Genomic DNA, 27,806 nt, shown 5'->3' with positions numbered 1-27,806 from the left:
CTGTGTATATCTATCTATATATATTATCTATATAATATATATAATATATATATATATATATATATATATATTTATATATCTATGGAAGAGAAGGTCTGTGATACGGTTTGCATATTAGCAGTTGGAGATCCACAAAGGGAGAAAATGAATCACGTATCATAAAGTAGTTTTTATTCCTGCGCTTTCAACCCCTACCAGGGGTCTTCATCAGAGGATAATGCTTAGACTTACAAGAATCAAAGGCAATATATAGCAATACCTTACAGGGGGAGGAGGGGGGGTGATCTATAAGCATACTAAATCAACAGGACATACATTTAATTGGGACGATGTACAAGTAAAATTTAAAGCCAATAATAAAAGTGCTAGAGAGCTGGCTGAATCCTGGTTATCAAATGAGAACGCCATCAACAGACACTTGGACATAAATCCAGCATATACAAACTTAAGAAGAACTTATTCTTAATAAACAAGACTTTACTCCCAACAACCTCACCCCCCCTCCTCCCCCTGTAAGGTATTGCTATATATTGCCTTTGATTCTTGTAAGTCTAAGCATTATCCTCTGATGAAGACCCCTGGTAGGGGTTGAAAGCGCAGGAATAAAAACTACTTTATGATACGTGATTCATTTTCTCCCTTTGTGGATCTCCAACTGCTTATATATCTATATCTATATCTATATCTATATATAAAAATGGGTCTTTTGCACCCTCTAGTGGACTAACAAATAAATGCTGGAGTAAGTTCACAATTCAAGATTTCACAGCCGAATGGTGACTTCAGTTGTCTCAGTACAGTTTTTGTGCTGGTTGCAAGGAAGAGGTGGAGCTTGAGGAGGAACTGAAGTTACTTGTCTTCAGGATGCTACTCATAAATTTTATGGAGGGAAACAGAAACTGACTGAAAAAAGTTTCCTACCATCATTACACTTCTTGTGTTACCCTGAAACAAGTCTGTGTAAAAGATTAATCAAGTCAGCATGAACAACACAGTATATAAGTCATAGATGCAATTTTGTAGTACCTAAACAAAACAATAAGCGTATGACAGGACACCTCTTATGGCACAGCCACATAAGGAGTTTTACCTGTGTGTGTTGTATTGTGTCCTGCCTGTCCTTTGTGTGCTTTTTATCACTGCCGGGGGCTTCCACTCAGATTCAGGTGGTGGAGCCTTTTGTGGTTCAGGATTGGGAATTGTGAGGAAGTGACTGACGGCATTGCCTCCATGGGAGAGATCTGGAAGGCCGACAAAAACACTGCTCCTGTTGGACAGCTAATGAAGGGTCGGAGCGCTGAAATTAAAATCGGCAAGAAGTGATCAAGAGAGGAAAAGTCACTTTATGTAGGAAGGGAGATAGGACGGACGCTATCGACACCGAGGAAAAAAAAAGAAGAAACATCTCGCCTCAAACACTGGGGAAAGGTTAGTGAGGTAGCCACCTGCACTTTATTTTAATTTCTTTCTTCAGACTGTTATAGGCTTTGGATTGCTAATTTTTGTAGGGTGAGATCTGTAACCTTTTTTTTTTAGTTTTGGGATAGTGCTGTCAATGATCTTTCCCTGATCCTTCACAATCTGACTGCACTCATCACACTGTTCTCCTTCAAATGGACAATAACCCTTTTTAATATGACGAATGTGTCGTCTACGTAGCGTATCCAAATTTTGGGTGTGAACTGAGATAAGAGCCATGTTTTTCGAATCGCTGCATTACCAGTTCTGCTAGAAGTCCTGATAATGGCGATCCTATTGGCATACCTTCTATAATAAATAAATAATCCATAAAAACAGGTGAGATGTGGAGATTAAAATGATCAAATAAAGAATCCATAAAAATGAGGTTAAGACAGCTGGCAGGAAACTGTCCTTAAAAACTGACAAATCCTTGACTAAACCAACATGGGCTCCTGCAGTCAAGGATTTGTCTAACGTGCAGATTAGCCCACCTTCAGTGCTTCCCTTGTAGCACTCACTGGCTCCAGCCAGGACACCCCTTCGAGCCTCCAATTCCTGCTACCAGGCTTGCGTCTTCGTGGTCCATGGCACCACCTGCAGAACACCTCTCCCAGCCTCACTCCCCTGCAGCTGCTCTGCATCTCTCGTGCGAGGCATTACAGCCTAACAGCGCTTTGGCCACTCCAGCTCCCAGGTCACTCAGGCAGAGTGGCCTTCAACCACCAAATGCTGTTTGCATGCTCCGAGGAACTTCCTCCCGGCTGTCTGCCTTTTGTGGCACTCACATGCACCTGATCGCACCCTCATTCCTGCCTTTTCTCTTCTTCTTCTTTTTCCTTTTTCAGATCGGCCTTTTGCTTTTTGATTCTTCCCCCTTCCTGAACTCACACTTCTCTTTTAAAGCGAGGACGTGGCACAGCTGTGGCAATCAGCAGCTCCTGGCACCAATTAGGGTGACGGGCTATCTTGCACCTGTGCACTAAGCGCAGGGCCACCCGATCCTGCAACTCACATGGGAACCGCTCTCGCCACGCTATCACGCGCTCACCTGAAGACAAGAGACTGGCGATTATTTATATAAAACTATGCCAACCAGCCACAGACCTCATTTTACCACAATTGATGGCAAACTTAGTTTTCAAAACCGTGAGAATCTGGACTGCCAATGTTCACTCAAGTTCGAGCTAAATCAACTGACCTATTCAAGCTGTTAAAGGAATACTCAACCCATGTACAATGTAGTAGTAGTGGCAAAGATCAAATTTAATATCATGCTTTCATGAAGAACGGAGATAACAACTAAACGCTGACCAGTGCTATACAACAGCAAATAATGTGAAAATCATCCATCAAAAAATGAAAAAAATTCTCATGATGTGTTGCATAATCCACGTTAATTACCTAGTCTTGCGCGCAATACATACAAAAAACATTTTTTTGGGCAAAAATATTGCTATTTATTTCTGGACTCATTTGAGAACATGACAAACAGAAAACCAAAGCAACACAGGATTGATTGAAGACAGGGGGAGAAGTGGGTTTTCAATTCAAAAAGGAAGAGTCCTCTCATTTTAGGGCCTGTTTAGGCATAGAAGTCTGCTTTTTTGAGTTTAACATCAGGCTGCCTGGGGCGAGGCCTATTCGTAGGCAGACTAGTGAAGTCCTGTTTGGGGTTTCTTTGTTATTTTGCGGTATGTTCACCCTTTTCCCTGAATTGCATTTATCGGTTTCACAAGATACCCTCAATGAAATGAAGACATATGAAATCAGGCAGAAGAATAAAATGAGCATCAAGTCATTTTGCTGTGTTATGAGATTTTTTTTTCGCATCTTTCAGCACTGATCTTGCTTCCTTCACAGGAGAGCTAGTGTAATTTACACATTCAGCAGCTTTCATTTTCATTGCATACTCACTGGCATAGAGATTTCAAAGACCATAATAACTGAGATGTTACTTTTTTTTGGTCATGATGACAAATCTTTCATAAATCTATCAGGGGATTGCTAAACGTCTATGAGCCAAGTCAAAAGTGCATATGCTGCATTCCCATTTATAAAATAATCTGTTTCCCTTGAGAGTGATTTTGTTTATTCTGTGCAAGTTCTTTTCTGTCTTGTTTTGCAGTGCTGTGCACACAGATGATCTTCAGCAGTGTTTAACTTTAGTGAATGCTAGGTTGAAATAATAGCTTCCTAGTTCAAACATTATTTTTAAACACTAGTGACAAGCGAACACCCTTGGAGTTTGTTGAAATTATGGAAATGTTCAGGAACTTTGCTGAACTTAAGCGAAATGCATTGATGTTGGAGCTTGTCAAGGTTGTTCATGGACAGGATATCAAGGTGCAGCTAAGCGCATGAGAGTGACCAGCTGGGGGGGCTGTAGGAGTAGCACTGTTGCTTTATGCAAATGATGTTGTCCTCTTCGCTTCATCTGACTGTCACTTTCAGCACAAACTCGAGCGTTTAGCTGCCGACAGTGAAGCGGCTGGGATGATGATCGGCACTTCCAAGTCTGAGGTCACGGTTCTCTCGGAGGATTCAAAAACTGCAGCTATTTATTATTATTCATTAAGATCTTAAACACAAGAGGTGTTCTCGTGGCAATGGGCTTAGAAAAAGAGTTCAATGAAGGAATTACAGGAAATAAAAGTAAAACAAACAGAAAGATACAAATATAAAAACCACATACATATAATTCATGTATATTTTATTAACAAGATATCCCTTTGATAAGATTGTATGCTTCATGAGGCCTTGTAATGCCCAAAGACATATACTGTACACACTATACAAAGAAACAAAATGGTGGCAAAACCATACTTGCAAAAGTCTCTTTAAATTATACACAGCTTCATGAAATATTGTTTAAGGAAAAAATATAAATAAGTATTTTTTCTTTGTTTTTGTCTATTATACAGGTATACAATATAAATCAGGTTTCAATGTTCTTTCAGTGACCTACACGTCTAGATCAGCCAAATATCTAGCAGCTTTAAACTAGAGAAAAAAAACAAAACAGACAAACATAAAATCCACATGAGGATTTTGGCTAATACGCCTTTATCTGTTCTTAAAAACATAAGAAAAACAATTAAATAATTATCTTCCACAATGCTAAATTATGAATAGTGATATATCAATAATTTTAGACAAATTTGTTTACATAAAAAAAATTTACCTTTTAGTTAAAATCTAAACTTGGTTTTATCAACATTTTCAATTTATACACTTTTTGGCATAAATTACTTATGCAAATTAAATTAAATAGTGTAGTTTAGAAAGAAGAATAGGCAAAGTCGTGCAATTTGTGCATGCTGTGAGAACCCTAGTTATGATGATAGATGAGTATAACTGAAAGTACACATTTCTCGAGAAACAATGGCATAGAAAAAGAACAATCTTGGATGCACTTTTAAGTAAGGGAGGACAACAGCTGGAATCTCCCGTGTTGCATGTGAGTTGAATTTAAAGGTAGCATGCATTCTTATACAACCTCTTGGTTAGCAATCTCTTTTCGTAAATACATAAAAACAATGGCTATTAGGTGTGCAGCAAAGACGAAACAAAGTTATCTTTAACAGGAATGAAATATGAAAACTCGTTCACAAAACATCTTAGCAGAAGTGAATTACGAACTTTTGAATTGAAATTTGTAAACCACAAGCTTGCTTTTGACGAAGTATCTCATACCACAGGCGATAACAGAAGTTTTAACGTACCGTGAGATCTTAGGTCAGCCTTCTCCAGAAGCAGGCTTGGACAATCTGATCATGTTCTCTTACTGGAGGATACAAATATCCTCCAAAATCTGCATCAGCAATTGTTAAGTTCATTCAAAAGAAATGCTCATTTTTGCGAATGTTGTTCTACTGAATACTGATTCTTTAATTAGGAACAATGTTTTCTAATAAAACTTATCTATTTCATGAAAGTCACACATACAGGTATAGGACCATTAAGGTAGCAATCGAAGGACTTGGAAGTGGCCAAATATGTGGATTTCACAGATAGTTTGGACTATTATATTCCGTATTGTATATATATGTTACATAAATCTATATACATAAATACTTGGACACATGCCGTCCAGGAGGTTAAGACTTCATTGCTGCAATGGTGCCAGTGACAATGATAAAATTCACAAGTGTATCTATTCAAATGTAGTGACTTTAGTTTGTGCATAGGTTCCAATTCAAGAAGACATTGCACCATACTCTACACTGATCTGAGACTCTCGTCTCTTAATTCACACTAATTATCTTCCTTGCATTCCTAAACTCTTCATTACCTCATCAATAATTTCAAATTCATGTACCATCATAAAGGAAATAACATGACTATGCTATGAAAGTGTGGATGCAAAGTGTGAATCGATTCAATAAAAATCTGCCACAGAATTGCAAAAATATTGTTACTGTTACTCAGATCAAGAATATAAAAATTAAGTCCTAGGACTGGACTATGATTGGCCTTGATTACATCTCGTTTTGAACTTAAACAGAAATAGTCTTGAAAATCATTATTAGCGTACCCGGTTATTTCTCAAAGATTCTATATTTTGCAGAATCTTTACTATTAAAATACAAAAAAACTATAAATCTTGGCATTACATACAAGTCATATTAAAATACAGAATATCTTAATAATCAGCAAATGTGCGACAGCATATAAAACAAGACAGTAAAATATCAATTGATCCATTCATTTTTTTAAAAATTCATTCACATACAATAAAATAAATATTGCAATTTCCTTTTTGCCATTTCTGAGACATGATATTTCATGATAACTAAGGTTAAATTGGGCTAGTTTTGAATTGTGATCCACAACATGACTAGCACTGAAATATAGAACTATTCATCATGTTGGAAATTTTAAGTCCTCAACCTGTATGCGTTTTGCTGAATAAAATGAGAGGAATGTTTAACGATTTTCATGATCAATATGCTACTTAAAAGCAATACCTGTGCAAATATATAGTTGGGCATTTAAAGACTATAATCCAACAGCAATGTTCAGTGTAGTAGTCAGTTAAAGCTGTCAAACAAGAATTGTTTGGCAGAAGTCTCTTATCTATGCAGTGCTGGCAATTTTACGAACGACATGTTAAATAAATTAAGATGCTAGGCAAAACAGAATGTGGTCCAGCCAGAGAATGATTCATGTAAAGTAACCCCACAAAAAGCAAGGTACCCGTGTTCACCACGACTCCTGTGGGACACATTGCATAGCAAGTATAAAAATTCACCTTACGCAAAATTGTAAAACACTGTGTGAAATTCATGACATTAAAATACAATACTCGACATGGTTTCTTTGTATTAATATTAGAATGCTGTAACCATTAACACATTATTTTAGAGAAATATTTCACATCTACTTTACATGTATTGAATTTGAACTGTTTTGATGGTGAAAATCAGTAAAAAGAAAATGAAAATCTTAAACTATTGTATGTATGTAAGTCTATAGTTGTCCTGACAACCATATCCACTTTCTTTTTACGCTTGTTACATTTGTTTTTCATGTCTGAAGATATAATGCATAAGTTTTAAATAGACAAAAAAAAAAAATAAGTAAAACCTCTGCGGTCAGTCTACATACTAAAAACATTGACATTTCTGAAAGAGGACAGAAATTTTAAACATATGGGATAGAGTTTCATTTGCTCACACAAGTCCCAACACGAAACAATATGGCACTTACTGTAGCTGTCCAAAAGATCAATTATACTATAGATCAATCATGTACTCTCTTTGACTGCTCACTCCAGTCCTTAAACAAATACAGCAATCTGACTAATAAAACAAAGGCCAAGCAAACACACCTGCCCTAAAATAGACCCAATGGTAGAAGAGAATTATTTTTATATTTTGGTACATTAATGTTTCACTACAGCGTCGCCCGACAACAGAATCATATTTTTCAAATGTTAATATACACTGCAGACATTCATGTTTTAAATATTGTTCAGATCGTGTTTAAAATTCACAATATTCGGGAAAGGAAAAAAATGCATTTATAGTTAGACATTTGTATATAATTAAGTCATACTTATTGCATCTCTGAAAAAGTGATTGTCAAAAGGAATTTTAAAAAATACTGTAGTGAAAGCACATTGCTCTGGCTTTTACTTCCTTTAATGGTGCTTTGATCATAAACTTTGGAAAGCCTGGAAAGTTTATAAGAAGAAGAAGAAAAAAAAAAACACACCCTGCTCCCTTAAAAAGTAAAACATTAAACTATAAATAAAAGAATGTTCTATATTAAACTACAATGTACTTTAAAAATATTTAGTGAGCCCTTAATGGATTTCTGGCATTTTAAGACTGAAGCCAAAATCCAAGTGTAGTGATATGAAGGGCTAACAAAAGGTGAAATTCAGTTAATTTCTAAGAATTCCTTATGTGTTCAGTGCTAAACTCATTTGATAGTCCGCATCAGCATTTGGTAACAATGTGGTATCCAGAAACGACCATCAAAAGTGTAGAAGATAATTGTAATTTGTTCATGTGACCGGGACTTCTTCAGTTTCCAATCATTGCCAGTCATTCCATTGTTTGTAGTGTAGTTAATGAAACGTTCACAGGGACAATAAGAAGCAAATTAAATAAAGATTAAATAACAGTTCAAAACGCTAGAAGGCAGGATCAGTGCTTAGATCTGTGGAATCTATTGCTACTTGCTTTGGTGGTGCTGCCAAAATGGTCTCCGCTTCTTCATACATCTAAATGGGGAGGAAAAAAAATGATTTTTTTAATTGAGTTCATGCACACAATGATTATACATATTTAAAACTATAGTATTAGAATAGCAAATTACTTACAGATGCAGCGTTTACATAGATAAAGCACACAATTGTGGCTAAATACGGAGTAAAAGAAGATTTAGTCTCAGTGATTAACATAAGCAGATCATGGCAATAAAAGTCCTGTTAACACAGTAACTGAGATACACACAAACTCCAGTTAACGGAATTCCCGAAGAAAATAAGTCTGTGGGGGTCCACAGTTGGTTATATCAGACAAACTCTTCACCCATGCATTGCAAATAATGTACATTATAATTTTAATTCTAAAAGGAATCTATACCCATCTGAATTAGGTTTTAAATACGTGCATTAAAATCTTGTTGGTAAAATGGCAAATTATTTCAGGATGGCAAATAAAAAAAAAGAAGACTAGCCACCTCTTTATGCTGAGAGCCACCAAACTAGAGCACATTTATGTGAAGGCACTTAATGCTTTCACTTTAAAAAAAAGATCAAAATAAACCTTCAAAAGATGAGAATCCCTCAAGGTGTTCCTCAAATAATCTGCTTTAGCAAAGTTTACATTGTTGCTGATTTACAGTAAGTGTGTATTCATGGGTAACCCTATGATAACTAGTGATGACTGAAACAATCTTCAGGACTGTTTTGGATTATACAAAGGGGCAATCCTGTCTAATTCATCGACATTTTTAATTTTGACGAAACTGCATTTGCTAACAAACTTTAACACCTTTAGGATATCACATGAAGGGGACTTAGTAGCAGGTAATTTTTTATATACAGTACAAGTACCACCAGTACATATGTATTCCTGTATAAAAATATTGCTATTCCAGGCCCTTCACTGTATTTTTAAAAAGCAAATGTGGTAAAAATAAAGAAATAAAAAATAAAATAAAAGGCACTGGAAAGTAAATATAATTCATATGCCACATTTAATCAACATCAGAAATGGAGAGGCAAAGGCCATTTGTTGAAATAAAGTGGAATGACCCACAAGCCATTGTCTGATTGTATCACTTTGATTACTTAATGACAGACAATAAGTGTGCAACCATCTACATCACACCACTGCATAAATAAGGTGATTGAAAGCTGACAAAAGTAACTATAATTCGGTAAGGTTTACCTGTATCATGGGTAAAGTAATGGAAAGAATTATTAAGAAACAGACTAAGCAACACATGACAAGACCAGATGTATTAATGATCAACCAACATTGGTTTACACAGAAGGTGACTTATGTTTCTCTAATATACTGAAATTCAATAAGAAAACAGCAAAGTATCAGAGAGTATCAGAGAGGTACAAATGGCATTATTTGTCTTGATTTTCAGAGAGTAACTGATAAGATTCCACATGAAAAGTTAGTCATCAAATTATGTGAAGTGGAAGTTTAAGGTGCAAAATATAGATGGATGCAAACTGGGCTTAAACACAGGTAGCAAAGGACTGCATTGTGTGGAACACTTCCAGATTTAGCTGATGATGGCCACTTATCTTTTTAGTTTACATAAATGCCCTTGCTAAGAATATAAATAACAAGCTGGAAAGTCTGCTTATGAACATAAATTAGGTGTAAATGTAGATAATATTTAATAAACCATTATAGATAGACCTGTACAGAATACACACTTGAACAATGTGGGACAAATGAAAGTACATGTAGGAAGTAAAAGTATTAGATTTGAATACACAGTGGGAGGATTGAAACTTGACAGTACACCTTAAAAGAAGGATCAAAACTAAGGGTCATAGTGGACTTTGCACTTTTTCATATTTAGAAGTTAAAAATACAAGTACACAATGTACTTACAATGCAGAAAGTAAAGTCTGACATTGCCTCAAAAGCAAACAGACTTTTCTGAGGCAATATTCTATTCGCAAGATATTTAAGTATAGTTTTGTTATAACTGAACTCATAAAAAGCCTTCTTAGAGTTCTTTTACAAATAAATAAGAAAAAAAAATTTCTTTAATTCTTATATTTCAAAAGTCACTTTGCGATTATTTAATTATATTGATAAGAAAATAAAAACTGTACCGGAGTAAACTGCACATCCTGAAAAAGTTCTTGAATAAACCTTCGAGACAGTAGTCGAAACATGCAATGTGCCAACAGGTGGGAGACCTCAGAATACAGGCATATATCCTCAAAAGCATGCGGGAACTTTTCTTTGATTCTAAAAGCAGACATAAAAAACATAAATCCGGATATTAAATAACAATGCAATAATTCAGTATGAGCCCTGTTTTCATGTAGGTACAAATGACCTTAAATATCAAGATTATATTGGGGAAACTGAATCTGTCCTGAATTAATGTTTCATATAACTTAATGATACTATGTAACATCCAGTAAAAACATAAGATGACAAAAACTTTCAACAAATATTTCCAGACAAGGTTAATTCAGTTTAACAGAATAAGTTTAAATGTCAACAAAGGTATGCAATGATATAGTTTGGAAAAATAACAAAACTAGTAGAACATTAATGTGAACAATCACTGTTCAAGTTTTTATTTTATATGGTTATTGGGCTGTTAATATATTATTTCTTCAAATGTCTTTAAAAATGAACCAGTTATGACTAGTTTATTTTAACTATGTAGAGTCACTTTACAATATAACCTCCTCTTTTAATCTTTATTGCTCCTTTAAGCAAATGTTTAACATCCACTCATCTTTAAATGTTCTGAACTAGTTGTTCATTTACAGGATTGTATTGTACCTTTAAATCAAGCTAAATCAAGGTTTTAATCATTTGAACCAATTCAAACCATATTCAAGTAGCACAAAATTACAACGAGCATAGTTTTCTTACGTAAGAAGTCCTGTTTCATGCCCTTTTGTTCCGACTGAACTGCTCAAATTAACAACCAGACGTAAGACTTCTTTACGCAACAGAACACGGCATGCTGGGGTGTCTTCAGAAATTGACTTTCCTCCTGCAAACATGCATGACATAAACTCATTATTTCCACTATAAAAACAAATTAAAGAAGCATAACATTAAAATATGTTAAAATAATACGAAACATTACCTAGCAACAATTCAGTACTCCGCGTGCTGCCTGCTGAACCTTGGGATACAACATCACTACATCCAGAAATCCCAGAAAATTTTGACTGTGTTACTTCCAGATGATTGTGAATAGTAGGTCCACACCAATCTGAATATGAATTGTCAGTGAAATCTGCAACAGAATGACCATGCTAGTTATAAAATAAGCAAGTAAATAGTGTGAATAAGAAATATATCCACTTACAGGAAACTCATTTACAAAACAGGATACATTTTAATAAAAATTATTTTAAAAAGACTTTTGCCAATTTTACTTGATTAAAATGTATGTGTGTATGTTGAAACAAAGAAGGCAAAATTTTTGTGTGTTGAACATAGCACATAGCTTTCACTATACGCTGAGCAATCAGTTTTAGGAAACAAACACTAATTTATCGATAGTGACACAAATTTTCTGTTATAAAAAATGTTGCTTCTCAGTGCTCTAACTAAAACTTGTCCTCCCCTCTGTTAAAATAGTAAGTTTGCCTTCAAAAGTAGAAAGGAGGGCTGTAGTGATAGCATTAATTAAATAATAGATTTATTTACTTATGTCATTCATTTATTGTCAAATCACTCTGATAAATTTCTTCACTTACTTAAACCTTGTAAGTGCATATACATAATTATAAAATGTACTTATTTATTAGATTTCAAAAATTTTTTTGTAAAATAGTTTTTACTGTGAACAGTACAGAGAACAGATTTATTGTGAGTCTGAAAACAAACAGTGATAATATTACCTGTACGGTTCAACGTAGAGTTGAGGTGGTTATTAGCTTGGCAACCCATAACATGAACACAAACACAGTAAAGGCAATTCTCCTCTGTGTGTTCCTGTAGGCCTGTGTCCTCCATGTTTCCTAGCAGCTGCGCTTGGTCAGAACGACTTGTGTTCATAAGCTCCGTTATACTGATCTGTTGTCTCAGTGCCTGCAAAGGACTGCGAACAAACTCACCAGAACCTAAAAGAAATGTAATTCATTAATATTATAAAGAACAGCTTACTATGGTCATTTTAGTAATCATAAATTCATTTTAGAAGTGAGTTCAATTTTGTATTTCTGCTCATAACCTGAATAACATTTTGTTTACTAATAAATTAAAAAATTCTCAGCTCTGGATATGGCTAGCCATCCCATTTCTTCGTTCCATTTACTCTGTTAAAGGTTTGACCATTCAGCCATATCCAGGGGGACTAAACCAAAGGTAATACAGAAGAGTATTACAGAGGAGGCCAGGGAAATCTAATGTTTGTCTGCTTCTTAAAAAGCTGAGAAGAGATTGACCCATGACTGACCCAGTGGTAGAACAATCTCGACAGCTATTCCTAAGATGAGAAATAAATTATCACGGCACAAATTTGCTGTAAACACAAAACTGGAAGAAACTTCATCAGAGTTAGATGAATTCCTTCCATCTACAAAATGGGTTGCGATCTGAACACAAAGACCTCTCATTCATTAGGTTAATCACTAATATTGTTGTATCTAGATATATGCTGCAAGTTTACATGTTAGGAATGTATTTCGATAACACATAATTCAGGACAGTCCTAACTTAATGGGCATTGCATTTTAAGCTCCTTATTAAGTACGGTGGTTAAGAGTCTTTTGCTTGCATAAAGCTAAATTTAACATTTAGTCAAGTAGCTAACATTTTTTTTAGCAATATACAATAACATTTTTTTCTTTGCAGAAAGACAATATCCTTGCACAAACACAAATTTTTAAACACATGCTGTGTTCACACTTAGTAACTGCCTTATGTCTAATTAGTGCAGATAAAGACAATTAAAAAACAAAAAATGTTACTATCATGGCATGCTCAGTGAACAGCAGTAGGTCACATGAGAGTGACAGTGAAGAAAGTACACCAGACATATCTGCTCTTAATAAGTAAACACCAGGCACACACTTGATTTTTCCCCAGGGCTCACTAACCACCTTGTGGATAGAACAATGCAAAGGCAGACATACAATGATCTGTCATTATTTATCAATATTAGATTTGGCTCAAAAAATATTTTTAAAGTAATAACATCTGTAAGCATTTTTTATTTGTGCATCCATCCTAATACTCCTCTGTAAATTTCACTGTAGTCTTTTCTAAAACGATGTATTAATTGTTTTGCTTTCCAGATATTACCTTTGTAATTACTTATTAATTTCTTACTACTCCGCATTATGTATGCTATATTTTGAACATATGTGTTATATTTTATGTGTATTAGGGGTAACTCTTTTGGTTTCTTTGTATGGTTACTATTGGGAGATTTTGACTTCCTGCAGCTATTCTGCTTTAGCAGTAAGCTATGCAAGTTGTTCTGAAACTGAAATTGCAGACAATCTTGGCAATGACTGGCTGCTTTGAATATAAGTTACAGTATAATATTTTCATTAAAAACATTTCCCTTTTTCCTGCTTTGTTGGGGTCACCTGGGCTGAATGTTTGTATTCCACCAACTGCTGACTGAATAGGCTCTGGCTCCTACAACCATAAATTGAATTTATAAGATTTGAGAATGTAATGCGATGTTTTATGAACCTCTGAAACAGCGACGGTCAAAGCATACACTTTAGTACAGGTGTGTTCTCAGGTTTGAGTGATCTCAACAAGTATGAATGAGCTAACAAAACCCAAAAATGTTTGTTTCATAATCTGCAACTTTACACTTGTAGTCCGACCAATAATGTATTTTTGTAATTTCAGTGTAATTACACTTCCTACTCTGTGACAAATTTTGTAACATCATATAATTTGCTTTTTAATGCAATTTAGGACTGTGCTCAAAAATAACATATATTATAAGGAATGACTCTTTCTAATGAACTAAAGTTGTGAGAAAATGCTTAGGGATCAGTGATCAAAGTGTATAATTTAACAAAGCCATAACTCAATTACTCCTGTGGATGCTAGGTTTTGGGCCTAAACAACTTCTTAACTAAGGCTAAGGCTTCCTGAACATGGTAGGTAGTTTCTGACCACTTTCTGTTGTTTCTTTTTTACCCCTCACAAAACACAGCACCGACTCTATTGTTAGTTTAAACTTTCTTTTCATTTTTGTACCTAAACGGATTAATGTTTCATGACCTCTATGTGCTATAGCATGGAACCGTAAAGTTCACCTGTAATTGCTCTTTATTTGTTCACTGCTATTTCATTGGCTACATTCTACAGCAATTACCAGATTACATTTTACAAAATATAGATGTCAGGAGGTATTAAAATAACCAGACAGACTAATCAAATTACTTCAACACTAACTGGACTTTTTGACCACTATCATACATGCTGTATATTATGTGGTAATTTATTATTTTGTATTTGCACATTTCTCATAAATACTGGTTAAAAAGTAATTCATTTAAAAAAACTAGAATAAAAGAAGCTTATAACTTGACATGCATTCATTTATATATATATTTATATATGTAGTTAGGATTTAGTGGGTTGGACGGATGGATGGATGGATATATATATATATATATATATATATATATATATATATATATATATATATATATAGTGTGTGTGTGTATATATCTATATCTATCTATAATAATAATTTGAGCACATTTCCCCTGTTTTAGTTACACTTCACTGGTTGCCTGTTTCTTTTAGGATCCATTTTAAAATTCTTTTATTTGCTTTTAAAGCTCTTCATGGCCTTGCCCCACCCTATCTCTCTGAGCTCCTACAGCCTTATTCACCCACTCGCTCTCTCAGGTCAGCTGATCAGCTGCTCTTGAATGTACCAAGGATTAAGCGTAAACTTAGAGGAGACCGTGCTTTTGCTGTAGCAGCTCCCAAGCTATGGAATGATTTGCCTCTAGAGATTAGACAGGCCTCTTCTCTGTCTGTTTTTAAATCTCTTTTAAAAACCCATCTCTTTACCCTGGCCTTTGATACCTTGTGAGAAGTTCGTTTTAGCTCATTTTACTTTTGTTGTTTTTAGCTGATTTTATCCCATTTTATATTGTTTTATCGTAGGGCTGTTTTATTTATGTATTATACCATTTTTATTCTATTCTTATTTATGTGCAAGAATGTTGTGTTGTTTTACCTATCAACTATTTATTGTACAGCACTTTGGTCCTGTGCTGGTTGTTTTAAAGTGCTTTATAAATAAAATTGGATTGGATATACTAGCAAAATACCCGCACTTTGCAGCGGGGAAGTAGTGTGTTAAAGAAGTAATGAAAAAGAAAAGGAAACATTTTTAAAATAACGTAACATGATTGTCAATGTAATTGTTTTGTCACTGTTATGAGTGTTGCTGTTATATATATATATATATATATACACACACACATATATATATACATATATATATACACTCACCTAAAGGATTATTAGGAACACCATACTAATATGGTGTTTGACCCCCTTTCACCTTCAGAACTGCCTTAATTCTACGTGGCATTGATTCAACAAGGTGCTGAAAGCATTCTTTAGAAATGCTGGCCCATATTGATAGGATAACATCTTGCAGTTGATGGAGATTTGTGGGATGCACATCCAGGGCACGAAGCTCCCGTTCCACCACATCCCAAAGATGCTCTATTGGGTTGAGATCTGGTGACTGTGGGGGCCATTTTAGTACAGTGAACTCATTGTCATGTTCAAGAAACCAATTTGAAATGATTCGAGCTTTGTGACATGGTGCATTATCCTGCTGGAAGTAGCCATCAGAGGATGGGTACATGGTGGTCATGAAGGGATGGACATGGTCAGAAACAATGCTCAGGCAGCCCGTGGCATTTAAACGATGCCCAATTCACACTAAGGGGCCTAAAGTGTGCCAAGAAAACATCCCCCACACCATTACACCACCACCACCAGCCTGCACAGTGGTAACAAGGCATGATGGATCCATGTTTTCATTCTGTTTACGCCAAATTCTGACTCTACCATTTGAATGTATCAAAAGAAATCAAGACTCATCACACCAGGCAACATTTTTCCAGTCTTCAACTGTCCAATTTTGGTGAGCTCGTGCAAACTGTAGCCTCTTTTTCCGATTTGTAGTGGAGATGAGTGGTACCCGTGGGGTCTTCTGCTGTTGTAGTCAATCCGCCTCAAGGTTGTGCATGTTGTGGCTTCACAAATGCCTTGCTGCATAACAAGTGGTTACTTCAGTCAAAGTTGCTCTTCTATCAGCTTGAATCAGTTGGCCCATTCTCCTCTGACCTCTAGCATCAACAAGGCATTTTCGCCCACAGGATTGCCGCATACTGGATGTTTTTCCCTTTTCACACCATTCTTTGTAAACTCTAGAAATGGTTGTGCGTGAAAATCCCAGTAACTGAGCAGATTGTGAAATACTCAGACCGGCCCGTCTGGCACCAACAACCATGCCACTCTCAAAATTGCTTAAATCACCTTTTTTCCCCCATTCTGACATTCCGTTTGGAGTTCAGGAGATTGTCTAAATGCATTGAAGCAACTGCCATGTGATTGGTTGATTAGATAATTGCATTAATGAGAAATTGAACAGGTGTTCCTAATAATCCTTTAGGTGAGTGTATATATATATATATATATATATATATATATATATACAGATTACCAGCGCAGCGAGAGTAGTGTGTTAAAGAAGTTATGAAAAGAAAAGGAAACATTTTAAAAATAACGTAAGATGATTGTTAATGTAATTGTTTTGTCATTGAGATATATATATATATATATATATATATATATATATATATATATATATATATATATATATATATATATATCTATATCTACATATATATATCTATACACATATAGAGCAAAATACCCGCGCTTGGCAGCAGAGAAGTAAAAAGAAAAGGAAACATTTTAATAATAACGTAACATGATTGACAATGTAATTGTTTTGTCATTGTCATGAGTGTTGCTGGCATATATATATATATATATATATATATATATATATATATTTATATATATATATATATATATATATATACACACACACACAGACACACACACACATATATAAACATATATATACACATCATATATATATATATATATATATATATATATATATATATATATATATATATATATATATATATATATATATATATATATATATATATATATATACTGTATATCTAAATATATATATATATTAGGGGTGGGACTCTATTAAAAAAATTAGTCCAATTAATTAGAGGCTGTCTAAGAATTAATCTTGATTAATCGTATGCAATCGCACACGTAAATTTGCCCCAAATCGCAAATGTTTTTTTTAATTTAAAAGGGTTTTAGTGGGCGACAGAATCAAATAATAGACATGGACATGAATATTGTAAACTCAAGCTGTTTTAATTTCTGAAAAAAATGCTTTTAAACTGCATTTGAATTCAAAACAGAAACAAAAATATGATCACTGGTTAAAATTGGGCAGACTTAAAAATAAAGTGGTAGTTTAAGTACTTTAAGTACATTTTCAGAATGGTATTGTCTTTAAATAATAATAACCAAAATTTCAACATAAAGTGCAGTTTTTCTTCTTAAAAAAATAAGTCAGAAACATAAAAGGTAATTTGATCAACTTAATCTTTAAACTTAAAATTATTTTGTACATTAGGCTAAAAGAGTGTGATCATTGAACATTTTGTAATTAGATGTAATTAGAATTACTAACGGTCACGGAAGTCCAATGATCCCCAGTAAGAGCCACAAAGTCCGCTTTCTGTAATGCATCTAATTTTGCTTGCTTTTCAGTGTGCACAAAACCATGCTTTTATCAAGGCTTCCTCGGGTAGTCTTTTGAAATGAAATTTTGCTCCGATCAGTCGTAGGAACGCGCTTTATTCCGACTCTAACATTTTTGTAGCTGTGATGTGTGCATCAGTGTAATCGATGTACCAGGAAATCATGCATTGACAAAAGTTCCCCTTTGCTTGGAATTGAAAGTGTGATTAAATGCATTATTTTTTTAACGCGTTATGGAGTACATGCATCGAAGCTTCTCACCTGTGCTTGTGCTAAGAAAAGTAAACATTTTAAAAATAACGTAACATGATTCTTATTTTTTCATATATCCCAAACCAAGGAGATGCGAGGGTAAAATGAATCGGGAAGCGCACGTACATACTCAGTACATCCCCTCTCGGGAATCGAACCTCGGATGTCGGCGCTAGAGGCGAAGCTTCTATAATTGCGCCACGGCGTGTGGCTTGTCTATTTGAGAGTATGTAGATTGGGGTATATATATATATTTGCAGCAGAGAAGTAGTGTGTTAAAGAAGTTATAAAAAAGAAAAGGGAACATTTTAAAAATAACGTAACATGATTGTCAATATACAGTAATTGTTTTGTGAGTGTTATTGAGTGTTGCTGTCATCAAGGATTTGATTATCATTATTTCTTTCAATCAGGGTCGTATTTGTAGGATGTGTTGTGTTCAAGTTACATTCCGTGTTTGTCAATCGTTGTAAAGATAAGAGGTTTCATTCATCGATTTGTTTCTTACTGCATCAATAAACAGCTCGTCTTCCTCTTTATCTGAGATGTGACACACTGCATGCACGGGTTTTTTTTACACTGTCTTCCTTTAGCGGGACATTGACTTTTTCCACCATGTGATTTGTTTCCGCAGTAGCTGCACTTATGAATATGCTTGTATGTATCAGACACTTCATATTTTTTTGCTGCCTTCTCAATTGTGTAATTCGGTTTTTGTTCAGCACTCTTTGGAACTGTTGCTTTTGTCTGTGCACTGCGTCAGTTCACGTGAGCCGCTTGGTGTTCTTGCATCGAAGGTTCCCAGCTGTGCTGGTGCCATCTCGTGTGATGTCCATGGCTGTATGTAATGTTAGTTAAGACCCGGCACTTAAAAGTTTCTCTCGCAGTTTTGCTGAGTTTGTGCCAAACACCACCCTGACCATCTCATCTTCTTCTGTATAAGCACAGTCCTTCACCCGTGAATATTTAGCGATAGTATGGGCAGGCACTAAATTACAAACACCAGCGGCAGTTTGTCTATGAAGTTAATTTAAACTTTAGGTTTACACCGTGCTTTGTTTCCGAAGTAGCAGCACTCATGAATATGGTTGTATATGTCAGTCGCTCGCTTCTTATTGTTTCGCTGCCTTCTCAATTATATAATGCATGTTTTCTTCAGCGCTTTTTTGAGCTCTTCCTGGTTTTCTACGTACTGCGTTGATAGTCAGTTCACGTAATTACGTGGGAGGCGTGATGATGTCACATGAATTCAACCCACGACCATCCACCTCAACTCCATTACAGTATATGGAGAAAAATAGCTTCTAGTTATGACCATTGCGCGTAGAATTTCGAAATGAAACCTGCCCATCTTTTGTAAGTAAGCTGTTCCCTACACGGGAACTTGGAGAATTAGTGATGAGTCAGTGAGTGAGTGAGTGCGTGAGTGAGGGCTTTGCCCTTTATTAGTATAGATATATACAGTATATACATACAAAAACAGATAAAAAAAAATGCTAAAAAATGAAAACCCAATCAAACTGTGATACACAGAGTGTAGACTTCTGTTAAAACAGATAACTGTGTCTCTACTCAAATCATGAACAACAGCATTGCATTTTAAGCCAAGGTAGTTTCACCTCAAGAAACTGTAGCTGCATCAGTGCAATGCCAAAAATTCTACACATTTCAAATATGAATTTAATTCTACATAAACTTGCTGGAGCATATATTTGCTTAATTTTAGGGATTAATATAGACTTAAATTAAATGTGAAGTGTTTCATTGCTTTACCTTCTGATTCACTGAAGAAAAATTTTGCAAATCGCTCTTCAGAAGGTGGACTTGTCCGCTGCTGAAAATATGGGATTTCTTTTACCTGCAGTTGGAAAGTTAAGTTTATTAGTTAAGAGATTAATCTAAATACGTCCCACATAGGTGGCATTTAATGTCCGAGTAAGTGTGCCCAATGACAGACTAGCATTCTATCTGGGACCACTGCTGACCTTATGCCTTATCTTGCCAAGATAGGTCTGAGCCTGCAGAACTCTGAATTTGATGAAACCAGCATGAAGGAGGATGGACAGATAGATGATCAATGTAGCATAGATTACACGCTTATAAAATGTATCATAATCCTGATAAAAAATATAAACAAGCAATTGTAGCAGTAATGTATTATTCAAAGAAACAAACATCTGTACCTGAAACATATCGTTAATGTCCATGGGTAATACCAAACCAATATAATCATCAGAACCACCAAACGTGGCATTAGAAACCATTGACCGAACTGAGGATGAGCGCTGAAGTGTGTTTTTATTGATTGGACTTAATAAATCTTCTTTATCAAGTGACGCAAAGCTTAATGTTTTCATGAACCTACAAGACCAAAGAACATATTGGGAGTTAATCATATTTAACAAATTGTTAGAATTATTTAATAAAAAGCTAAATGACTCTTTCACAAAGTACAAATTTATTATGTAAAATTTAAAGAGCAACCAAAAATCTTAGTATCAGTTTGCAGCTGAAAGTACCATCAAGGGGAAAACCTGAAAATGATTTCCTGTTAATGTCAATACTCTGTCTTGTTGTAATTTAATATCACTCTCAAAGCAATGTGATTAGTTATGAAAACTACACATTTAATTAACCCCATTACACATCTTATCAGCTTTCTTAGCTAAATTCCACTCCAAGAATGAGGCAGCTATCTGACAAGCATATTTTGGCTGAGGTGTTTCATATATGAACTACAAAATGTTCTGTAATTGAATCTGTATGGTTTAAATTCATTCTTTTACTGTGACACAACTTATTTCTGGCTGTTCCAGTGCCAATTGTTTAAATGAAGTTGACCTCAACTTGTGCCAAAATGACGAGTATTATGTACTTGCATTCTCTTTATATTTATTTATTTATTTTTTTTAAAAAGAACAATTTTATTGAACTTTAAGAAACACCTCCGTTGGTAATCTTGGAATGGTAAAACCCTTTATTTAGCTTCACATTGGCTTTAAGAATGAGCAATTTAAATGTTTACAGAAAATATAATACTACTCTGGAAAATCAGACCAAATTTGGCTAACACTACGTGAAAACTAGTTAGCAGTGAAGTAATTTTGGGGAATAAATTAAGAGCAGATTGTTTCTTTGACAAATGTCAGATTCATTATTACAAGTAGGGTAACAGAAAATTGTCTAGAAACATTTAATTTTAACATATTAATTTAAAAAAATCTGATTATTTCATTATGAATTTACTCTAACCTCACCATAATTTTAAGTATTGTTGAAAATGTCTCATGCTTTCCGGGTATTTGGTGAATATTTTTAAGGACATTAACATATCTTCTTTAAATACTAGAAGTTACTGACTTTTAAAACCACTGCACTGTATTCTTGTATTCTAGCTTTAAGAAACCTTGCAATGCAGTGTTCTTTAAAATGTGCTCTGTATATGCATAGCTCACTGTCTACTAGAAGACAACAATTGAAAGACTAGCACTGAACTACTTTGATTTTAATCAAGAATTGCTCAGTAAAGAAAAAAGTGTGGGTTTCTTGCAGGTACAACAGCAATCTAAGGATGTCATTTTTTGATCAAATACTTTATATTATTTTATTCTAGGCTTATGCTGTGTCCTGGTATTGGGAAAGCACCAACAACCCCAAAATTAAAAGCAGTGTGGTATCAGCATTTTTTAAAATTTTCAGTACTGGAAGTGCACTTTTCTTATTACCAACAAAACTCTGATATTGACGTTGAAGTCAGAATTTTAGCTGTGATCCAACACTATACTATAGTATCTAAAACAGGAAAAAATAAACTTTAATGATTGAGGATTAGCCCTGGAATGCAATAAGAAATGATAGCCTTTCAGAATATGGATATTTCCTTTTACATCTTAGAGCGGTCTTAGAAAGAAGACCTTTATTTTCTGCTCAGTGCTAATAGGTCATCTACTGGAAGAAAGAGGGACAGTAAAAGTTGGGATTATAAAAAGATGAAAAATAAGGTTGTATATATGATACAATGTCTTTTATTTAAAAATAAAACAAATTTTAGAGAAAATAAACTTTGGTATATCTTTTAGAATGCTTTTTGCCTTTAGGCAGAAACTGAATTGATTTAGATAGCTTCTAACAGACATAAAGGAATAGCTTTAAAACAGGCTCTGAATATTAAAAGTGTTAGCTCTCATATAGCATAGTATGATTTTACAAACCTCAAAATTTAAGAAGGGTACCAAAATTTAGGTTATACAATCATAATTGTCTTCTCAACACACATGTATTTACAAAACACAGGTAAAGGCTAAAAGATTTGTTAAGGAACACTGGGTAGGGTTTAATTAATTGTGAAGCAATATCATCTGATCAATAACTAACACAAGAGTTTTGTATGTTATGCTCTATTAACCCTTCACAGATGTGAAGTTCAAATGAACTTTATCAAAATTGCTTCTCATGTACAATATAATTACTTTTCATGTAATGAAACCTACTGTTTTAAATTATAATTGAAAACAATGAAGCAATTTCAAAACCTGACTCTTAAGTAACTGGTACCATCAAGATTACAGGTGGAGAAAAATTCTTCCTCTACATGTGTTAAAATACAAAATGTTAAAATGTTAAAAGTAATGTGAATAAAAGATGAATAAAATAACATATTTCATCTGCATTTAAGAGTCAAGAAAGTACCTTTGGTGTGTCAACCTGGAATCCAAACTGCCAGTTTTCATGGTTATGGTATCAGTAAAAAGCACATCCTTTGCTGGAGATGCAAGTGCTTCTGAATATGAAAGAGAGGGGTGCAGTTGCATTCTTTGTTGCTCAATCCTTTTAAGTGTAGTGTATCCAAAGGCATCTATTGGGCTTGTATACATGAACTGGCTGTCTCCAAAGCTTTTTACTGTAGACATTGATGGAGCTTTTAAAGACTGGGCTCTTCTAGGAAGTGTGTGGGAAGACCCTGGAGGTACCAGGGAGACAGAGTTTGATTTTGAAAGAGGCAAGTGGTTCATCTGAGGAGTGAGGGAATGAATGGTTTTTACAGTTCTTGTGCTAACTACTGTATTCATACTTCCAGAGTCTGTATCAATTGTTGCTGTGTCAACTCCGCCAACTGTTTCCCGAGAAGGACTCGAGCTCATTGAACTAATACCACTGGTCGTTGTGTCCGTATTAAAGCTTTGGCTTCGACTTTTAAACTGGGTGCTAGTGGAACTATCACCCACCAATCTCTCTCTACTTGTGTGATTTCTAAGGTTTTCATTTCCCAGTTCTTTTGAGAGTTTTATATCTGATTCCCCAATACTTGGGGTGCTTCCTCTGTCATCAGATATTCTGCCCCCAACAAAAGAAGTCACTAAGCTCATAGTTGGACTTTCTGGAATGCGGCCACCATTAAAAACAGGTGTAAAGACATCCCCCTGTGAATAACTGGAAGGTTCTGTGACAGCACGGTTGCGCCTTGAATCTGATTTTGGCTCCATAAGCAACTTTCCTCCCTTGGAGTCACTACTACTACGCTGTTTCTTGATGGGTAATTGTAGAGAAATAAGAAAGCGTGTCCTCAACCGAGATGGAGCAATAATAGTAAATGGACTCCGGTCTTTGACAGGTTTTGGACGTATGTAGATTGGTTGATCATCTGTGAGATCCACATCACATCTGTCATCATCCAAAATATACATGCCTGAAAATTGCAAATAGAAAGAGGTAAATCATATTATATAATATTTTGAGGATTTAAATAGATCTCCAAATATCTATTTGACAAATATATGAAGAGACAATTACAATATAACTCATAATCCAAATTTGTATTAAGTGAGCTAAATCCATGTTTCACAATGCTGGATGTCAAGGAAGATTTACTTTTACTAATCAGCTTGTATACATTTTCAGGTCAGCTACTCCTTTTATCTGATTATTACTGCTATTATTATTATTACCTGATTATGAATGGTTGCAACTGTCTCCATGCATTTCTGAACTTACCAATTTGGCTGCTTTGCAAAAGCTTTAACTCATTTTAGTTATAGGGACAGAAAACAAACAGAAAAATGGAAAAAGAAACATTAACTTTGAAAAAATCTTCATTGTGCTGAGTATACCATTACCCATTTACTTAATCTGTATTATATAATTTAAGGTAATTGGTCAGCCACAACCTGTTTTACCAACATTGGGTGCACGGTAAGATAAAATCTAGGGCACAATGTTAGTCAATGGCTGGGTACATTTTTGTGCATATTTGCACTCACCCATACAGAGACAATATCGAATGACCAAACAATGAAAACTGAAAAAAATTTAAATGTGGTAGGCAAACTGGAGTAACCTGTAGAAAATCCCACTAAAAAAAAAAAAAAAAAAAAAAAGGTTGACAATTACAAACTCCACACAGACAATGAATGAGCCAGGATTGAAACCCTGGAGCTGTGAGACAAAAGCCATAACCATTGCACCACTACATTGTCTTGTTTAGCACAATAACCTTTAGTTAGTAACTTTGAAAATGTAACTTATACTGTATGAAAGCTGTGCTATTTATAAGTGGACTCTTACACCTGCAGTATCACATTAAAAACAATGAAAAAAAGAACATTTTCTTACTGGGCTGTGTAGATTCACTTTCACTATTGTGCCTGGAGCTTGTGGATTCTGAGTTCAAGCTAAGAGTGCTTGGCACGGAGGGTAGTTCATTGCATAGTTGCTCCATTTCATCAGGGACAACTGGCCAAGGCTGCCTTCGACTATGTCGAACTGCATCCCAATTGTGTTGCTTCAAGATTTCACAACCTTGTTTAGTTTTAGAAATTAAACCAAGAACATATAAGCAGGTTCTGTGAAAAAGAAACAGTATAAACTGAACTGCTTGCTATTTTCAATCAAGTTAATTTAGCAGATTTTTTCAAAAATAAGTTGAACTACATCTGTACCTTTGCTTTCTCATATTCTAGTTAATGCATACAATTAAAAAGATGCATGTCAGAAAAAACGATAAATGACCAAACCATGCTACATGTACAGTAAGAGACTGGCTAAAACTTTATACTGAGTGCACATCTGAAATGACAAAATATCTAACATAACACAACATAGCATTCTCAAAATAACTTATCTAATCTAATTTATGGTTACAGGGTGTCAGAGACTGTCTGTGAAGCATCAAGCATAGGGCAGGAACCAGTCCTGAAAGGGGCACCAGTTTATCACAGTGTCCGCCCATGCACAGACTCTGATTCATACAGGACCAATTTAAAATCACCAACTAAACTGATGCACAACTATTTGTTGTGTTGGAGATAAACAGAAGCACCCCGGAAACATCTATGTAGACACAGAAAGAATGTTTAAATTCCACATAGAAAAACATGGCCAAACTTATTAGTATAACAAAAACAACTATAAACTAAACAGGGTAATAAGAAATATACAGTACTATTGCCTAAATCATGGGTTGCAATTTTAAATTGGTCATTTAAAATACTAAATTTTTACAAGAAGCTCACACCATGTAAAGGGGAGCAGTCAAGTAGTTCCATTATTTTAAATTTTAACTGGTAACACTTTGCAACAAGGAGACTGGGGTTTAAGTCTTGAGTGCTCCATGTCTGGAGCTTGCATGTTCTCCCTGTGTTCACATGGAGTTCTACCAGGTGCTCTGGTTTCATCCCACAGTCCAAAGACAATCTGTTTAACTGAATCGGCAATGCTAAATTAGCCCTGTTGTGTAAATGTGTTCACTCTATGACAGGCTGGTGCCCTGTCCAGGAATTGTTCCTGCTTCCCATGACCTTGAGATTATTTAGAAAATGGATCAATGATGACATTGATTAATGCTAAGCAGAAAGCATACTATGGTATATAGCCAATTCACAGTGTTTATAAGAATGTACATTAAACAAAATATGTTCATTATATTATCAATTTTAAAATAAGAATATTACCCTCTGATAGATAGAACCTCGCAATGCTGGGCAAGAGCAATTATATCTGGAATGACATTCTCTTCCTGAAGAAGATTTAAACCCCAGTTTGATGAGCCAATGTTACCCTGAAACACATTATACACAAAGAAAATGAATTTGGAAAAAGTTAAAAACATTATTTGAATAAAATCAGTTTGAGAAGAATGTGATATTTACTTTAGCATTCTCAGGCAACTGTATTTACCAATAACTTACCAGGGCCCAAAGTGCCGCTTTCAGCTGTTTAATACCATCCCACTTGTCCAGCATTGGTGATCGAACAGTGTAGCTTAAATCTGGAACAACACTCTGAAATTTGGTGGAGTGACATCTGTTAACTATTTGTTGTAATGCAATTTGTACATAAAAAACATCTCTTCTACCCAAAAATAGTTTTATACAGCACCTTCAAAATGCGCAACATGTAAAAAGCTATAATACAATTTTGACATGAACTGTTTTACAAGTACAGCACAAGCAAACTAATTACAGTAACCTGTGTAATGTAACAAAACGAGATGAAAACCCATAGCTTTCAAGTCAAATGCTTTAGCCAATAGTTCACAATTTTTTTTCAAGGCTGGTATCTCTGTCAGTCATACAGTGTTACTGCAGTAACATAATGTCCAAGTTGAAAGACACAGTCTTATAGATAATGACTTGCTTCCTTAGATGATAGTATTTTTTTGTAGGACTTGTAACATTTAACAGATTTTTCCCCTATACAAAACAGATTAAAAGATTAAATACCTATTACAAATAGCAGATAGATTATTAAATGACAGCCCTGTGAATGATCATTTTTTGAAATAATCCTTTGAAACATACATACCTGAGCCTCTATAAGATGACACCCTGTTTTATCATGGACCAACTGACCATATAGATGAATAGGAAGAAAGACATTTGGCCTTTGTAACCTGAAGAAGCAAAATTTTCACTTGGATATGAATAGTTGTCATTTACCACAATAATGTGATATAAAATGTATAACATTATGATGTATTCAATTGTTTGCTTTATATACACTATATATATACACTATATATACACTATGGCAATGGGAGGACCGCCTCTTGACAAGAGGTAGAAACCAGATTATAATGCACTGCGACTGCATATGTGCCCCACGAAGATAGATATATACACTATATATATATATATATATATATATATATATATATATATATATATATATATATATATATACACACACACACACACAAATATAAATATATACAGTACAATCCCTCTTAAGCGGCCAACTCGGGACTGGACCCATGGCCGGTTGCCGTTTTGGCCGATTAATCCGACGCATATCTATTTTCATGTAGAAAAATATTTGTAAGGTGTGAAACCATATCCACAAGGCTTCATCCACGATTTTGCACACTGGCTTTTTTCTTGTACAATGACTGGACAGTGTGGTGTAGCGGGTCCACACCTCAAGTCAAAAAGGGCACTTTTTAAATAAATAATCTCCACACTAGCGGCTTAGCGAGTATGTGTGGCCAATCGGTTCCCAGGGAATTTGTGATGTGGGTGATCCTAGCTTAAGTGCACAGGTGAGGAG

The 27,806-nt window shown here is 34.9% G+C and overlaps 1 protein-coding gene across 2 annotated transcripts in view; it reads right to left on the bottom strand.

Moving 5' to 3' along the window:
- Positions 1–4,154: 4,154 nt before the first annotated feature.
- Positions 4,155–27,806, bottom strand: part of LOC120527345 (rapamycin-insensitive companion of mTOR-like) — a 151,142-nt gene continuing 127,490 nt past the window's right edge. For both annotated transcript variants that reach the window (XM_039750640.1, XM_039750641.1), the window contains 12 exons: positions 27,066–27,153; positions 26,450–26,542; positions 26,213–26,319; positions 24,876–25,105; positions 22,956–23,952; positions 20,450–20,627; positions 20,040–20,124; positions 12,044–12,265; positions 11,281–11,433; positions 11,061–11,184; positions 10,280–10,418; positions 4,155–8,191 (listed from right to left, as the gene is read on the bottom strand). In XM_039750640.1, coding sequence (XP_039606574.1) covers positions 8,102–8,191; positions 10,280–10,418; positions 11,061–11,184; positions 11,281–11,433; positions 12,044–12,265; positions 20,040–20,124; positions 20,450–20,627; positions 22,956–23,952; positions 24,876–25,105; positions 26,213–26,319; positions 26,450–26,542; positions 27,066–27,153 — 2,506 coding nt within the window. In that variant the 3' untranslated portion in view covers positions 4,155–8,101. The remainder of the gene's footprint in view (positions 8,192–10,279; positions 10,419–11,060; positions 11,185–11,280; positions 11,434–12,043; positions 12,266–20,039; positions 20,125–20,449; positions 20,628–22,955; positions 23,953–24,875; positions 25,106–26,212; positions 26,320–26,449; positions 26,543–27,065; positions 27,154–27,806) is intronic.

The sequence above is a fragment of the Polypterus senegalus genome, chromosome 4 (assembly GCF_016835505.1).
Source record: "Polypterus senegalus isolate Bchr_013 chromosome 4, ASM1683550v1, whole genome shotgun sequence".
In the NCBI taxonomy this organism is placed as follows: Eukaryota; Metazoa; Chordata; class Cladistia; order Polypteriformes; family Polypteridae; genus Polypterus; species Polypterus senegalus.
This window is presented reverse-complemented; position numbering and strand designations above follow the sequence as displayed.